The sequence below is a fragment of the Schistocerca americana genome, chromosome 1 (genome assembly GCF_021461395.2).
Source record: "Schistocerca americana isolate TAMUIC-IGC-003095 chromosome 1, iqSchAmer2.1, whole genome shotgun sequence".
Lineage (NCBI taxonomy): Eukaryota > Metazoa > Arthropoda > Insecta > Orthoptera > Acrididae > Schistocerca > Schistocerca americana.
The window spans coordinates 1087557936-1087576162 of record NC_060119.1 but is presented as its reverse complement, the minus strand read 5'-3'; the positions used below and the strand labels follow the sequence as shown (position 1 = coordinate 1087576162).

The following is an 18227-nucleotide window of genomic DNA, read 5'->3' as shown; positions in this document are numbered from 1 at the left end:
GATGCTTCTTAGATCATGTGATGGACATCATTTCTGAACTGATTCTTCATTATGTGATATGCTTGTTTTTCATGGTAATTAAACTTGGATAGAGCCAAAGATCTCAAAAACAGATGCCTAACCAGAAACAACATAAAAGGACATCTAAATGTTCACACGTTTATTTCACTATACATATTTATGCTCATAACTTCTGTCATAGCAGTGCTTCCTCAGTTCACAAGCAGCAGCCAGGTGGGACAGGTGAACTATGAGGAGTCAGTACACTTTCTCTTCCACCTGCTATGAATGTGGATTACACAAACCTGAATTGTTTTAAGTGCCATGAAGACTTCCTGAGTACGGGCTACAATATCTTGAACAGTTTCTTGGCCAAACCGGCAGAGGGAAGCTGTGTTGATTTCTTTTGATTGTGCAGGCTGCTGTGGAACTTGCTGCTGTGGCTGTTGCCCTCCAACTCCAACCTGAGACTGCTGGGCTCCTTGAACTGCTGCTACCTGCTGTTGCTGCTGCATTTGCTGCTGAACAGCTGCCTACAAAAAACATTTAAATCATATGTAATTTTAAATATATGCAACCCAAACTAATATTTTTAAAAGTGAATGGTGGTGTTACGATTACAAGTATGGTAAAGCAGCACATGGGGGCAGGAGGCAAGGCGAAGGTAAGCAAACATATTCTGTATGATCTCATGAAGAATGAGTAGCCCACTCTTTGATTCAGTTATTTTACAGATGAGAAGTCTCTCATATTAAGCTTTTGGAGACAATACAGTTAATAAATTACATTCTTTAGAAAATGATGGAAGACCAGAAAAGGAATGAGAATTACTGCTACATCAATAGTAAAGCAGACCAATATATATGGCAATAGTAGGTAGTTAGTTGTTGGCTGCCCCAACTGCTGATTGGTTACTGAAACCAAATGTTTCTGTTGTCCGTTGGCAATTTTACCATCATTTCATGAGCAAGACAATATGGAACTCATCAAGCCAGAAAGAGGGTTTGATATTAACAAAAATACTAGCTATGTTTTGAAACTTACATTGTATTATTTTACCTTTTAACCAATTTCAATGTAATTACTTTTAAAATTCATGGTGAACCTTCAGCTGTCCTTTATTTTGCACAATGTGCTTTGCTACTAGTTTCAGTCAAATGACAATTATTAAGCATAAGCTGGTATGAATGGCTGGGATGTTACACTATAATAAAAGTAACTTGCTATTTTGACCCCACCACAGCAGCAAAAAAAAAAAAAAAAAATATATATATATATATTTTTCAATAATAGCTGTGTACAACGGATTTCGTAAGGACGCAAAGATCATGATGACAGCTAGTCACACACTGAGCTGAGCATGTGACTAGCTGTCTTTGTGATCTTTGCTTCTTTATGACATCTATTGTACACGGCTATTACAGTAAAAAATTTTGTAGAACTATGGTGAGCTCAAAACAGCAAATTACTTCTATTATACTCCAACTTCCCAGCCGTTCATAGCAGCTAATGCTTAATAATGGTTATTTGACCGAAACTAGTAGTGACGTGCATTGTGAAATTAAAGGTGATCTGAAGGTTCACTATGAATTTTAATAATTATTTGGCCTGCAAACATACATAAATAATTCCCATGTCACTTAGAAACTTCATTTTCTGAGACCACTCCCCAAATAATAGTGTCTCAAAAGTCTTCTCATATTGGACTACCAACAATTATGGAAAAGATAGATTGGTACTAACCATAAAGAGGACACCTTGAGTTGCAGAGAAGACTGTTGCAGAAAAGACTGTTACATATAAGCTTTTGGTCAAAGCCACCTTCAGGAAAGAAAAATGCACAACCCCCCCCCCCCCCCCCCTTCTCTCTCTCTCTCTCTCTCTCTCTCTCTCTCTCTCTCTCTCTCTCTCTCTCTCTCTCTAAAGAACTGCCTCAGGCCACTCCAGCCAGACTAACAGAGAAGCATTGAATGAGAGCAATAATCTGGAGATAGAGGAGGGGGGGGGGGGGGGGGGGGGGGGTGAAGGATAGCAGGGCTCAGATGGGTGGAGAGGGATCAGTGTTGGCTGGCAGAGCATGCAGGAACTAGAGATGTCAGGACAGGGACAACACATACGGCTTTGGGAGGCTGTGGGGAAGGGAGAGGGGAGGAAGAGGAGAGTAAAGGAAAAAATGGGGAGCAGAAAGAAGAGTGAGCAGAGGAGGAGAAAAGACTGATGGACGCACCGACAGATAGCAGCACACAATGAGTGTAAAGGGAGGTGAATTGTGAGGATGTGACAAGATCGAGGACAAAAACTCTTCAGTGGAGGGTGTGAGGACAGTTTCCACTCCCTCTGTCTGATCCCCACCTCCCAACTCACTTCTCAACCCTCACTTCAACATTGATCCCTGCCAATGATCCACCAATCCGTTCCCCTTCTCTGCTCCTCTCTACATCTACATTGATCCTCCGCAAGCCACCCAACGGTGTGTGGCGGAGGGCACTTTACGTGCCACTGTCATTACCTCCCTTTCCTGTTCCAGTCGCGTATGGTTCGCGGGAAGAACGACTGTCTGAAAGCCTCCGTGCGCGCTCTAATCTCTCTAATTTTACATTCGTGATCTCCTCGGGAGGTATAAGTAGGGGGAAGCAATATATTCGATACCTCATCCAGAAACGCACCCTCTCGAAACCTGGCGAGCAAGCTACACCGCGATGCAGAGCGCCTCTCTTGCAGAGTCTGCCACTTGAGTTTATTAAACATCTCCGTAACGCTATCATGGTTACCAAATAACCCTGTGACGAAACGCGCCGCTCTTCTTTGGATCTTCTCTATCTCCTCCGTCAGGCCGATCTGGTACGGATCCCACACTGATGAGCAATACTCAAGTATAGGTCGAACGAGTGTTTTGTAAGCCACCTCCTTTGTTGATGGACTACATTTTCTATGGACTCTCCCAATGAATCTCAACCTGGTTCCCGCCTTACCAACAATTAATTTTATATGATCATTCCACTTCAAATCGTTCCGCACGCATACGCCCAGATATTTTACAGAAGTAACTGCTACCAGTGTTTGTTCCGCTATCATATAATCATACAATAAAGGATCCTTCTTTCTATGTATTCGCAATACATTACATTTGTCTATGTTAAGGGTCAGTTGCCACTCCCTGCACCAAGTGCCTATCCGCTGCAGATCTTCCTGCATTTCGCTACAATTTTCTAATGCTGCAACTTCTCTGTATACTACAGCATCATCCGCGAAAAGCCTTCCCATTCCTTTTTTTACCTTCCCTCCCTCCCCCACAGTCTTCCTACACTGCACTGGATAGCACTGTCTGCTATCTGTAGAACCCTGCACACTGCCAGGCACCTACAATATTACCACAAACTTTTTATTATGTGCTGGACTATTATGTAAATGAGCTAGAATATCAGACTGGGCAGGATTCACACTTGGCTCACACTCGCAATAGTAAGTTTCATACCTTAGATTGCTCTGTTCCTCTGACAATTTCTGGACTCTTGAGTTTCAGGCTCATTTCAAGATCACTGTATAAAGAACTATGAATTCCAGCTCAATAAGAAACACACTGAAGCTACATAGTTTAACGGTAACACTACAGTATTTTGCATTTCGGTAACTGAAAGAAACGAGTGATCAGTATAGGAAAAGATGAACTACTACTTTCAATCGGAAAGAACCCATAATACATTCAATCCTCAGAATCTTCTTGTGGAAAGTTATTCATAAAACAGTTGGCACTTGATAGAAGTTATGGATAATTATGCTGCAAATGAGACAACTACCACAAACTTACAAGCATTAGTAATCTCTTTATGGAAACTCAACTAATGAACATCCAAAGAGCAACAAAAATTCTACAAAGCTAATGAACATTCTTCGCTGTCTCAGTTGAGCCCACATGTTGTGCGACTGCATACAGCTCTACCCATCAGGCATGGTGAAAGGACAGTCTTAAACCACGAAGACTTTGGTACAGCTTTGCATATCTGGCTCTGAGACGACACCACATGATCGCCGTTACACACACCATACACTGGCCCATACGAAGTTCTGGTAAAAGGAAGGAATACCTTCACTATTGATCAAAATGGCAGGCATGAAAAACATACACCTGCCTGCCTCAACAGGGAAGACTCTCAGAAGCTCAGTTCTGGTTGCAAACGTCCAGCACAGAACAACATGGCAGTCAATCAAATAATGCAGTAGGACAACAACAATCAGCCAGCAGCTGTTTTAACACAAACACCCCGACCAGTTATCATGAGGGCAGGCCAACAAGTTAAGCACCAGTACCCCAACATTCCTAGGGCACCAGTTTTGAAGGGCATGGGGGCAAGGCGGGTCTGTAGTGCACCAACAAAGTACTGTGTGCACTACTACTCTCAACGACTTTCACACTCCACAACCACTACCTCATTCCCAAAACATCTTCCTAACTAAATTGTAACACACAACTGCTACTCCTTTGAAGGGACAGTATGCTAACAAATCCATCGCACAACCACACGCACCCCTTCTATGCCTATCTATTTATGGGCCATCTAGAGGAAATCTTCCTAAGCCTCCCATAACCCCAAATTCCTGGTATGGTTCTGGTCCATTAATGAAATCTTCAAGCTCTGGACCCATGGCCAGAACATCCTATCCTTATTCCTTCACAACCACAACACCTTCTCTTCCATCCGCATCACTTGGTCCTGCTAAATCCAGCATGCCACCTTCCTGGTTGGTGACAGTCCTCTCTGATAGTTCCACCCACACCTCTGTCCACATTAAACCCACCAACCACCAACATTACTTGTATTTTCGTTCCTTTCCACACCAAAAAATTCTTTCATATAACCTGGCTACCCAGGGACAGCATACTTCAGTGATGGGAGCTTCCTTGCCCAGTATGATGGTCTCACTAAGGCCTTCACAGGCAGACACTAACCCCCAAACCTTATCGGCAAACAGATTCCTCGTGCCATGTCCCCACACACCTCCAATCTTCCCACCACCTCCAAGAACCAGCTACTGAAGAGGGCCCGCTTTGTCACCCAACATCATCACAGACTGGAACAACTGAATCATATCCTTCATCAGAGCTTTGATCACATTGTCAACATGCCCCGAAACCAGGGACATCCTACCCAACATCCTTCCAAACTCTCTTTAAGTGATGTTCCATCATCCAGCGAACTCCAAAACATCCTAGTCCATCCATACGCCACTCCCAACTCCAACTCCTTGCCACAGGGATCATATTACTGTGGAAGACCCAGGTGCAGGACCTGCCAATCTGCCCACCCAGCACTTCCTATTCCAGTCCTGTCACAGGCTTATCCTATACCATCAGAGGCTGAGCTATCTGTGAATGCTGGTATGTTATACACTAACTCTGCTGCAATCATTGTTCAGCTTTTTATATTGGTATGACTACTAATGAACTGCCCACAATGATGAATGGCCACTGCCAAACTGTTGCCAGGAGTAGTGGATTACTCTGCTGGACACAACATGCTTGATTTCAATCATTGTTTCACAATCTGGGCCATTTGGATCCTTCCCTCCTTCGCCAGCTTTTTTGAGTTGTGCAGACTGGAGCTATCATTGTAACACATTCTCCACTTCCAAAATCATTCTGGCCTCAATGTATGGTTCTACTGCCCCCGCACCCTCCACATAATTGCTTCCGCCTGCTCTGACCTGCCACCTCACAGTTCACCTCCCTTTACCCTCACTGTGCACTCCTCTCTGCCAGTGCATTCACCAGTTTCTTCCCTTCTCTATTCCTCTCCTTTGCACTCTGTTTTCCCCCTCCTCTCCCTCCTGATATTGTGCCCGTAAGCCCTGTCCTCCCACCTCTAGTCCCTGCAAGCTATGCCAGGCAGCACCAATTCCTCTTCCCCGACCTGTGTTCTGCTACTCCTCCCCTTCCCCACCATATTCCAGATTGTTGCTCCCATTCAATGTGTTTCCATTGTTGTCTGGCTGGAGAAGCCCAAGATAGCTGCCATGTGTGTGAGGTGTGCTTGTTTGTGCAAATGTGAGTCTCTTTCTGATGCAGACTTTGGTCAAAAGGTTATATGTAACAGTCTTTTCAGGATGCCTGTCTGCAATTCAAGGTGTCATCTTCATGGTGATTAGTAACTATCCTTCTAACAATACTGTTAACATTTCAACATCAACTTTCCATTGTTAGATATCATTAAATCTTAAGTTTTCAGACTGTCTTGCATTTGATATATTAGTGCTGAGTCTGTTTTAAACATGAATTGTAGTGTACTTGACTGTTAGTCTCAATTCTACGTTTACCATTGCTTAATGATTTATCAGCTACAAAACTGGCACGTGACAGCTACCAGTCCACTAAGTGTGGGAACTCTACAATCTGCAACTCTTAATACTTTTTTCTCTTACCTATTCATTTGCCTTCATTTTATCTCTCATTACTGACAAACATTCTTCAATCTTTTGCTTTCTCCTCCTAAAGAACACACTGTAGTTTTCCTTAAAAGATGTGCAGTATCATTATTTTTCCATTTTAACTTAAATGGGGTATGTAAGGCTACATTATAAACAACATATGGGAAGCCATAACTGTGTTATATCATCAGCCCTCCGTGACAAGAGGCACACATCCACCAGCAGAGGTTTCTTGTATACGGAGCTTGTAAGTCACTGAGCTTCATCCTGCACTATTTGCCATAACCCAACTAACCTAGGCCTCTTCTGGCTGCATGGTAGGAGTTGCATGTACAACCGCCCTATGTCCTTATGAAGCCTGATTTGGTAGAAACCATACACTGGTGATTTATGATGCTTAGTTACGTTAGGAGCATGTGGAAAACAATGAGTCTGTTTAGATTTTCAAAATAGTGACCAATATCTAAAGTTGTTCAGATCAAATGTGTCTTAGTAAAAGGAGGACACAGCTCCTGAAAAAGAATCCTACTTTTTCATAAATGTGTGTCTTCTTTGTGTAGGTATGTTAACAAGTATAATCTTTTGCAACTGAATGTTTGGGTTTTGTCTCACTTAAAACATTCCACAAATCATTAACAGCATTTTGCCATTCATGCTGTGGAATCAGTTTCCTGACTCTTGATTCTTGTCTTGTGCCAACCTCTTCACCTCTGAGTATTCCATTCTGTCTTCCCTTGCAGGTTTTACCCTTTACAGCTTCTCTAGTACCACTGATGTTGTACCTTTATGGCTCAATACATGTCCTATCATCCTGTCACTGCTTTTTACCCATGTTTTCTGTGTGTTCCCTTCGTCACTGATTCTGCAGAGGACTTCCTCATCTTATCAGTCCACCTAATTTGCAACATACTTCTATAACGCCACATCTCTAACACTTTGATTCTCTCCTTTTCTGATTTTCTTAGAGTTGATGACATACATTTCCAGAAATTTCACCAGCAGATTAAGGGGAGAGAGGATGGGAGTAAGGGGTCACATCCATAAAATTGACTGAAAATGTCCATTTTCAATTTCTTTTTCATTTAGTAGTAGAACTTATGGGCAAAGTTTCAATGATGAAATCACATCCAAAGTGACTGAAAAATAAATATGCAACACAACCTTCCTGCCGGGACCACTTTTTGAAGAAACACTTCAATATCTACAGGCTCAGTGGGTAACAACTCCTACATTCAAAAGGAGAAGATTCTGATTATTATCCTAGATCTTACCACCCCCACTTACAGGTTTCTGGCCAATCCTTAACTTCTAAAAAGTGTGCTCCTGGCAAAACCCAGAATCCAAATGAGAGTCTAAATTCCCTTATATGGAAACCATGCCCCCAAACCACATTTGCATCTGCTACAGTTGTCAAAATCACAACTTATCATGCAGTTCTTGTATTTAATCATGAAAATGTGGGGAGAATGAAGGTTTGAGAGAGACTGGGCATTAAGATGGGAAATTTCATCCAAAACATCTGTTTTTCTCAAGATTTACAGCACCTCTCTAGCGCTGAAAAGAAAGTTGAAGCCCTGTAAAGGAAAAAGCCGAACAAGAAACCAGAATAGAAGCCTCAAAGCAGAGGAGGGCCCTGAGTACATATCTGGAGCCATCTGAAATGGTGACATAAGGAAGAAGTTAGGACGAACTTTAATTGCATTTCATGGGAATTGGGTTTTTCAAAAGTTTTTGTACCTTTTTCTCAGAATTTATGAAGGCTAGACTTATGAAATTTTGTACACTTATTTCCATAAAACCAATAAAATTTTTCTCAAGGGTAAACTTTGAAATTCTGCAGGTAAGGTGAGGTATGGGGCAAAGTGCTCAGAATTTCACAGGAATTTCTTTATCTGATACTTAAAATAACAGAATAGTAATTATTTTTTTAAAAATTCTCCTATTAAATATATTACAAAACCCTCATAAGAGAAGCTTACAATATGCAAAAGAGATTAAACACACAATATTTTGTAGAAAGCTCCAACAGTTCTCTAGAAAAAGACAACACTATTTTATGAAAATAAGATTTTTAAATTCCGTAAAAAATGTTAAATATGTTGTTGTTGTTGTTGTTGTTGTCTTCAGTCCAGAGACTGGTTTGATGCAGCTCTCCATGCTACCCTATCCTGTGCAAACTGCTTCATCTCCCAGTACCTACTGCAACCTATATCCTTCTGAATTTGCTTAGTGTATTCATCTCTTGGTCTCCCTCTACAATTTTTACCACCATGCTGCCCTCCAATACTAAATTGGTGATCCCTTGATGCCTCAGAATGTGTCATACCAACCGATCCCTTCTTCTATTCAAGTTGTGCCACAAACTCCTCTTCTCCCCAATTCTATTCAATACCTCCTCATTAGTTATGTGATCTACCCATCTAATCTTCAGCATTCTTCTGTAGCACCACATTTAGAAAGCTATGCTCTTCTTGTCTAAACTATTTATCGTCCACGATTCACTTCCATACATGGCAACACTCCGTACAAATATTTTCAGGAAAGACTTCCTGACCCTTAAATCTATACTCGATGTTAAATTTCTCTTCTTCAGAAACGCTTTCCTTGCCATTGCCAGTCTACACTTTATATCCTCTACTTCGACCATCATGAGTTATTTTGCTCCCCAAATAGCAAAACTCCTTTACTACTTTAAGTACTAATCTAATTCCTCAGCATCACCCGAGTTAATTTGACTATATTCCATTATCCTCGTTTTGCTTTTGTTGATGTCCATCTTATATCCTCCTTTCAAGACACTGTCCATTCCGTTCAACTGCTCTTCCAAGTCCTTTGCTGTCTCTGTCAGAATTACAATGTCATCGGTGAACCTCAAAGTTTTTATTTCTTCTCCATGGATTTTAATACCTACTCCGAACTTTTCTTTTGTTTCCTTTACTGCTTGCTCAATATACAGATTGAATAACATCGAGGATAGGCTACAACTCTGTCTCACTCCCCTCCCAACCACTGCTTCCCTTTCATGCCCTCTACCCTTGTAACTGCCATCTGGTTTCTGTACAAATTGTAAATAACCTTTTGCTCCCTGTATTTTACCCCGGCCACCTACAGAATTTGAAAGAAAGTATTCCAGTCAACATTGTCAAAAGCTTTCTCTAAGTCTACAAATGCTAGAAACCTAAGTTTGCCTTTCCTTTATATATCTTCTAAAATCAGTCTTAAGGTCAATATTGCCTCCCATATTCCAACATTTGTAACAAATCCAAACTGACCTTCCCACAGGTCATCGTCTACCAGTTTTTCCATTCGTCTGTAAAGAATTCGTGTTCGTATTTTGCAGCCGTGACCTATTAAACTGACAGTTCGGTAATCTTCACGTCTGTGAACACCTGCTTTCTTTGGGATTGGAAATTTTATATTATTCTTGAAGTCTGAGGGTATTTCGCCTGTCTCATACATCTTGCTTACCAGATGGTAGAGTTTTGTCAGGACTGGCTCTCCCAAGGCTATCAGTAATTCTAATGAAATGTTGTCTACTCCCGGGGCCTTGTTTCGACTTAGGTCTTTCAGTGCTCTGTCAAACTCTTCACACAATATCGTATCTCCCATTTCATCATTATCTACGCCCTCTTCCATTTAAATAATATTGTCCTCATATACATTGCCTTTGTATAAGCCCTCTATACAGGGTGTTACAAAAAGGTACAGCCAAACTTTCAGGAAACATTCCTCACACACAAACAAAGAAAAGATGTTATGTGGACATGTGTCCGGAAACATGTAATTTCCATGTTAGAGCTCATTTTAGTTTCGTCAGTATGTACTGTACTTCCTCGATTCACCGCCAGTTGGCCCAATTGAAGGAAGGTATTGTTGACTTCGGTGCTTGGGTTGACATGAGACTCATTGCTCTACAGTACTAGCATCAAGCACATCAGTACATAGCATCAACAGGTTAGTGTTCATCACAAACGTGGTTTTGCAGTCAGTGCAACGTTTACAAATGCACAGTTGGCAGATGCCCTTTGATGTATGGATTAGCACGGGGCAATAGCCGTGGCGCGGTACGTTTGTATTGAGACAGACTTCCAGAACAAAGGTGTCCCGACAGGAAGACAATCGAAGCAATTGATCGGCGTCTTAGGGAGCACAGAACATTCCAGCCTATGACTCGCAACTGGGGAAGACCTAGAACGACAAGGACACCTGCAATGGACGAGGCAATTCTTCATGCAGTTGACAATAACCCTAATGCCAGAGTCAGAGAAGTTGCTGCTGTACAAGGTAACGTTGACATCGTCACTGTATGGAGAGTGCTACGGGAGAACCAGTTGTTTCCGTACCATGTACAGCGTGTGCAGGCATTATCAGCAGCTGATTGGCCTCCACGGGTACACTTCTGCGAATGGTTCATCCAACAATGTGTCAATCCTCATTTCAGTGCAAATGTTCTCTCTATAGATGAGGCTTCATTCCAACGTGATCAAATTGTGAATTTTCACAATCAATATGCGTGGGCTAACAAGAATCCGCACGCAATTGTGCAATCACGTGATCAACACAGATTTTCTGTGAACGTTTGGGCAGGCGTTGTTGGTGATGTCTTGATTGGGTCCCATGTTCTTCCACCTACGCTCAATGGAGCACGTTATCATGATTTCATACGGGATACTCTACCTGAGCTGCTAGAACATGTGCCTTTACAAGTACGACAACATGTGGTTGATGCACGATGGAGCTCCTGCACATTTCAGTCGAAGTGTTCATACGCTTAACAACAGGTTCGGTGACCGATGGATTGGTAGAGGCAGACCAATTCCATGGCCTCCAAGCTCTCCTGACCTCAACCCTCTTGACTTTCATTTATGGGGGCATTTGAAAGCTCTTTCCTACGCAACCCCGGTACCAAATGTAGAGACTCTTCGTGCTCATATTGTGGACGGCTGTGATACAATACGCCATTCTCCAGGGCTGCATCAGCGCATCAGGGATTCCATGCGACGTAGGGTGGATGCATGTACCCTCACTAACGGAGGACATTTTGAACATTTCCTGTAACGAAGTATTGGAAGTCATGCTGGTACGTTCTGTTGCTGTGTGTTTCCATTCCATGACTGATTTGAAGAGAAGTAATAAAATGAGCTCTAACATGGAAAGTAAGCATTTCCGGACCTCATGTCCACCAAACATATTTTCTTTCATTGTGTGTGAGGAATGTTTCCTGACAGTTTGGCCTTGCCTTTTTGTAACATCCTGTATACTCCTTCCACCTTTCTGCTTTCCCTTCTTTGTTTAGAACTGGGTTCCCATCTGAGTTCTTCATATTCATACAAGTGGTTCTCTTTTCTACAAAGGTCTCTGATTTTCCTGTAGGCAGTATCTATCTTACCCCTGGAGATGTGTGCCTCTACATCCTTACATTTGTCCTCTAGCCATCCCTGCTTAGCCATTTTGCACTTCCTGTCGAGCTCATTTTGGAGACATTTGTATTCCTGCTTCATTTACTGCATTTTTATATTTTTTCCTTTCATCAATTAAATTCAATATTTCTTGTGTTACCCAAGGATTTCTACTAGCCCTCATCTTTTTACTTACTTGATCCTCTGCAACCTTTACTATTTCATCTCTCAAAGCTACCCATTCGTCTTCTACTGAGTTTCTTTTCCCCGTTCTTATCAATCATTCCCTAATGCTTTCTCTGAAACTCTCTACAATCTCTAGTTCTGTCAGTTTTTCCACGTCCCATCTCCTTAAATTCCCACCTCTTTGCAGTTTCTTCAGTTTTAATCTACAGTTAATAACCATTAGCTTGTGGTCAGAGTCCATATCTGCCCCTGGAAATATAATTTAAAACCTGGTTCCTGAATCTCTGTCTTGCCATTATATAATATATTTGAAACCTTCCAGTGTCTCCAAGGCCTCTTCCATGTATACAACCTTCTTTCATGATTCCTGAACCAAGTATTAGCTATGATTAAGTTGTGCTCTGTGCAAAATTCTACCAGGCAGCTTCCTCTTTCATTCCTTACCCGCATACCATATTCACCTACTACTTTTCCTGCTCTTCCTTTCCCTACTATCAAATTCTAGTCACCGATGACTATTAAATTTTCGTCTTCCTTCACTATCTGAATAATTTCTTTTATCTCATCATACATTTCATCAATCTCTTCGTCATCTGCGGAGTTAGTTGGCATATAAACTTTTACTACTGTGGTATGCATAGGCTTCGTGTATCGTTGCTACAATAGTGTATTCACTATGCTGTTTGTAGTAGCTTACCCACTCTCCTATTGTTTTATTCATTATGAAACCTACACCTGCAGTACACCTATTTGATTTTGTATTTATAACCCAGTATTCACCTGACCAGAAGTCTCGTTCCTCTGCCACCGAACTTCTCTAATTCCCACTATATCTAACTTTAACATATCCATTCCCTTTTTTTAAATTTTCTAACCTGCCTGCCCGATTAAGGGCTCTGACATTCCACATTCCAATACATAGAATGCCAGTTTTCTTTCTCCTGGCAATGACGTCCTCCTGAGTAGTCCCTGCCCGGAGATCCGAATAGGGGACTATTTTACCTCAGGGATATTTAACCGAAGAGGATGCCATCATCATTTAACCATAAAGTAAAGCTCTGCATGCCCTCAAGATAAATTATGGCTGTTGTTTCCTCTTGCTTTCAGCCATTCACAGTACCAGCACAGTAAGGCGGTTTTGGTTGATGTTACAAGGCCAAATCAGTCAATCATGCCGACTGTTGTCCCTGCAACTACTGAAAAGGCTGCTGCCCCTCTTCAGGAACTACATGTTTGTCCTGCCTCTCAACAGATACCCCTCCATTGTGGTTGCATCTACAGTACGGCTATCTGTATCGCTGAGGAACGCAAGCCTCTCCACCAACGGCAAGGTCTATGTTCATGAGGGGAGGACAATTCAATAACATGCACCCAAAAATTAATTTCACTTTAGAGTTTAAACAGGATTGTACTACTAATTACCTTGAACTGACCATCACTAGAAGAACAACAAACACGCATTTAGAATTCTCAGAAAGCCAACTTGCACTGATGATCCATCGTTTGTTAAATATACTGTTACGAAGGATGAAGTTAATAAAGAAATTGGCATCTTAAAGCAGATTGCACTAGCTAATGGATATAAAGTTTCCAATGTTAGTAGCATCTACAATAAAATACCAAAAAAAAAATTACATATAATATAGTCACTTGCCTACTAATGATAGCAACCATACACCACACCTTAGGTCGTGGCGCTCTTCCCAGATCAGCAGTCTTCTTACCTTATTTTTATTTATTTAATGTTATATACTATCATGTATGATAAATCAGTTGCCTTCCATTGTAATTTTCTAACAGATTGTATTAAAACAGTGTGCTCAATTTGCAGCTTCTCTGTTAAACATTATATGCCCAATCTTTGTGCTGTGACACTTTTTCTTGTAATTTTTTTTTATATTTTCTTTGTGTCAATGTTCTTATTGCATATACAGAGAGCTCCATTTATCTGAGGAACGCATATGCAGGGTTGCACTTGCTGCCTACCAGAACTGTGCAGGTATGTCTTCTCAGCCAATGTCTTTTGAACAGTGGAACATTCATTTTGAATTTAACAGGAAGCCTACAAATTCAACAATGGCAAGATCGAATTATTCCATTCCCAAGTGTTTATTTGTAATCCGTACATGCATACAGAGTCCACTCATATTACCCAGAGGTCATTTAACCAAAACTTTCCAGATGTTCAAATTCCGAGGCATGATGCAATTCGCAAATTAGTGAATAAATTTCATGAAATGTGAAATGCGCCTGACAAGAAATGCGAACGATGCCATACTGTGCTCACAGGAACTCACCTATACAACACTTCATACTGCTTTGAAAATTTCTCTACAAAAATTCCATTTATATGGGATGTTAATTCCCAAAACTGTCAACATTCAAACACCAATAGACCTATTCTTTTTCATGATGAACCCTTCTCCATCAGAAAACAGGAACGAGGTGCACAGTTAGTGAAGACGATAGTATACCCAATTTTCTTAATGATACAGGTAACTTTGAAAAATATGCGCAAAACATTTTTGCAACTGTTTTTTTTTTAAAGAAGTGAGTGAAAGAGAATGAAGCTTCACACTTTTTCCAAGAGGAGTCGGCAAGACCTCATACAGCCAGTGTTGCTTTGGACACAACTCATTGTGTGTTCCAGGACAGAGTCATTACCAACAATATCTGGCCCACTCGAAGCCCTGATTTAACCCCCATGTGATCTGTATTTTAATCTATACTGCAATTATTCTTGTTCTTATTCTTATTCATGATTTATGATGTAACTGCGTATACTTTAACTCCAACTACTTGCCTTTCTAGCAACTTTCAGCTTGACCTTCACAAGTGCAGGAGTTAGTCTTGCTACAGCTGTGAGTAGGCCACAATCAAATCAGAGCGACATGTTGCTTTGACAGGTTACTGAATGTAACGAAGTATATATAGATTTTGTGTAACTGAGTGCGATCTCAGTAAGGATGGTATGATCCTTTTTGCATAATGTTGCTGTTTTTATCTTTGTAATAGTTTTCGCCATCTAACTGTTTCTCTTGTTCTGATCAGTTTTGAACTTTTTGGTTTTACCTTACTGGTTCAGCTTATTTATTGGAAGAATTACTCATATGGATGTGGTATGCTTTACACATTACCTCTTTGATGCAATGTTGTTAATTTATATATAGTTGACCCTTATCTGATAGCCATTTCCTTTCTCATAACTAACTCCCAGCTACATAAACGATGCAGCGTTTCCAATACACTATTTGCCGACACATTTACTACAAATGGTATATTATTACTTTTCTTTATTTCCACACTTCCAAACTTTTCTATGTTCAAGGTTTAATTTGTAAAATTTAACTTGAGGCAATTTTCTGCTCTACACTTTATCTCAAATCTGAAGATAGTTGCTGAGTCAACTGAAAGTAGTCATCTCATTTTAATGCTTTATAATGTGTGCTATCTAAACATCCACAAAAAATTTTAAATAGTTTTTATTTTAAGATATCTTTATTTTATTGCTTTCTCCTTTTCTTCCATCAGATATAACCAACTAAATTCTAAATTTGCTGTGAGCAAATGAATGAAAATGAGCTGAATCTCATAGCTGTATTTGGTATCTATTCCTCAAAGTGGGCATAAATGGTGGCATGGTCTTGATGGGACATCTGCAATGTGGATGGAGAATATTTGAAATCTGGATGTTTATTGCTGGTGGTTAACATGGCACTTGCGTGAACAAATGGCCGTTTATTCAACTTGCACTACCTCATAACAAATAAAATTCCTCTTCCATGTTAAAAAGAGAAATTTTAATTTATTTCTGTAGTGCACTAACTGGGTTTTGAAGACATGTTGACCCTCTCTCCCCCTTTCGATGATAAGAGACATGTAGCACTACACTATGATTTCCACTTGTGCTCTCTAAGACGGGGGGAAAGGGAATAGATATTAACTTATTTATTTTGTTGCAGAGAACAGAAACACAAATGCAGTGCTTTATTGTTGAGTAAATTCTTTGTAAATGATTCAGTCAATAACTTCTGATACAAACATATGTATGTAAGTAAACATTATTGCTTAAATTAATAAAAAGCTGAATTCTCACTGAACACAAAAACATAGCTGTATTTCTTATAAAAATAATAACTAACAATAAGTCACTGTTTTCTATAGTTTCATCCCACTACAATCTCATGATGTTGCTTTTTTTTATAAAACAACATTAACATAATAGAAGTTGTAGTCGATTGTATTGATTTGTAGTAGCTCTGCTTCATTATAATGAAGTATGGAGTTGGACAGTTTATTTATTTCAAAAATATTAGGCACCAACAACTTTTTAGTATTCTTTACAAGTACACTTCCCTCAGAAATTGGAACAGAAAGAAATACTGTAAGGTGATTGAAAGATTCTTGGAGGTGATTAGATTGTTCAGTTAAGGCCCAAAAACCCTTCCAGTCATTTACATTGCACCTAGTGCAGTGGCATGAAGTAGCTAAACGCAACAGTCAGGATATACCTTTTAAATGTCGCGTGCGCCAAACAGGGTAAATTTGAAAACTTGTTCTGGAAACTGAAGTGTGCTCCATTATTATAAATGCATACCTGTTGCTGCTGTTGTAATTGCTGCAACTGCTGTTGCTGCTGTAACTGTTGCTGTATTTGTTGTTGCTGCTGCATTTGCAATTGTTGATTCTGTTGTTGCTGTTGCTGTACCAATGCTTGCTGAGCATTTGGCTGCATTCCAACACCATATGCCTGCTGACCAACCATCACTATAAAATTACGTTTTATTAGCACAGTTGTGATATTTAATAACCAATCATAATAAAGAAATTAACAGTAACAGATAAAGAGTAGGAATTCTACAACATTCATTACAATTATGATTTTGCAGCTCCTTGTATCTTAATTGTTTAATATATTGAGTGACATGAAAAATATATAAAAGCAACTGGCAACAGTGGAGAGAGTACATCCATTGGAAAGGAGTGTAAGGAAAAAATTAAGCTGCTGACATGTATTTAGTAATGAGAAAAACAAGGTATAGAGTGTTCATAAGTTCATAATGCTACAGAGGTAAATTCTTTCAGGGTCTGAATAAGGGTAAAACAACTCAGAGAAACTACTCATTACTAGTAACATTCTGAGTGACAACAGAGTGGAATCTTGTTATTAAAATTCACAACTATTACATTCACACTATATACAAATAGTATGCTACTCTCAGTAACCTTACCTCATATTCTGACAAGAGACATCTCACCGTTTTCCATTCTAAGAACCCATCTTTCACACTCTTCCAATTTTTTCTGATCTTTTGTTTGATTGTTTGTCTACTTTTTATGTTCTCAGTTTGCCCTCACATACTGAGCTTGGATACAAGTACTGTGCTTCAGCCCAATCATTTTGCTTTCAAAAGTAATCTCTGTGGAAAGTTAAACTTGTATGTTGCACTGAGGCTCAACTATATTCTGACCTTTCACAGGGCATGTGCTAGCAACTGCACCATCAGTGCACAGTTCACAGAGCAAATCGAAGTATCAACTTTGATCCCTCCACACCTTCTAAGCCTTTCTTCAGTCTTCTAAAAACATTTCTAAACCCATTGCTTGGATGCTCCATTAGAAATAACTGACTGAACAATAGGGTTACACACCACATTCCACTGTGTCCTAAAAATTACCTGTTCTCTGACTCAATAGAATTAGGGAGGTTTCAATTGTGTGACTCAAGATCTGTGTTTAGCATGAATATTCTTGTGTACACTGAAGTAGCTAAAACCACTTACTACATATATGTACTAGCTCCAAACTTGCTACACTAATTTAGAATTTCTGGTCTCTTAGTTTACACACACACACACACACACACACACACACACACTACTGACCTAACTACAGATGATGATCCCTTCAATTACATACAAATAGCTTTCTAATTACTAATTATTTCAATATGAAGTGTATACAATTATAGAAGTGTTCTGCATGCCATGTCAGTTCTTTACACTGTTGTTTATCCCCTTCATATTTTATCCAAATAACTGTCTGCACCTTAGTATGAATTCCAACCTTTCTTTTCTTATTCTTAGAGTCATTACTCATAACATAAGATGGAGGAAAGAGAATTAACTTATGGTTTATTTTAAAAATTTCCTCAGACACTGCAATGGAAAGAATGCCATATTCCATCTAAAGATTCCCCACAGATCATTGTAACATCCT

The 18227-nt window shown here is 40.0% G+C and overlaps 1 protein-coding gene across 2 annotated transcripts in view; it reads right to left on the bottom strand.

Annotated features, from left to right (window-relative positions):
- The window catches only part of LOC124550285 (mediator of RNA polymerase II transcription subunit 30-like), a 99177-nt gene that overhangs the window by 47317 nt on the left and 33633 nt on the right, over positions 1–18227 (bottom strand). For both annotated transcript variants that reach the window (XM_047125300.1, XM_047125301.1), the window contains 2 exons: positions 16606–16775; positions 306–533 (listed from right to left, as the gene is read on the bottom strand). In XM_047125300.1, the coding sequence (XP_046981256.1) occupies positions 306–533; positions 16606–16775 (398 nt within the window). The remainder of the gene's footprint in view (positions 1–305; positions 534–16605; positions 16776–18227) is intronic.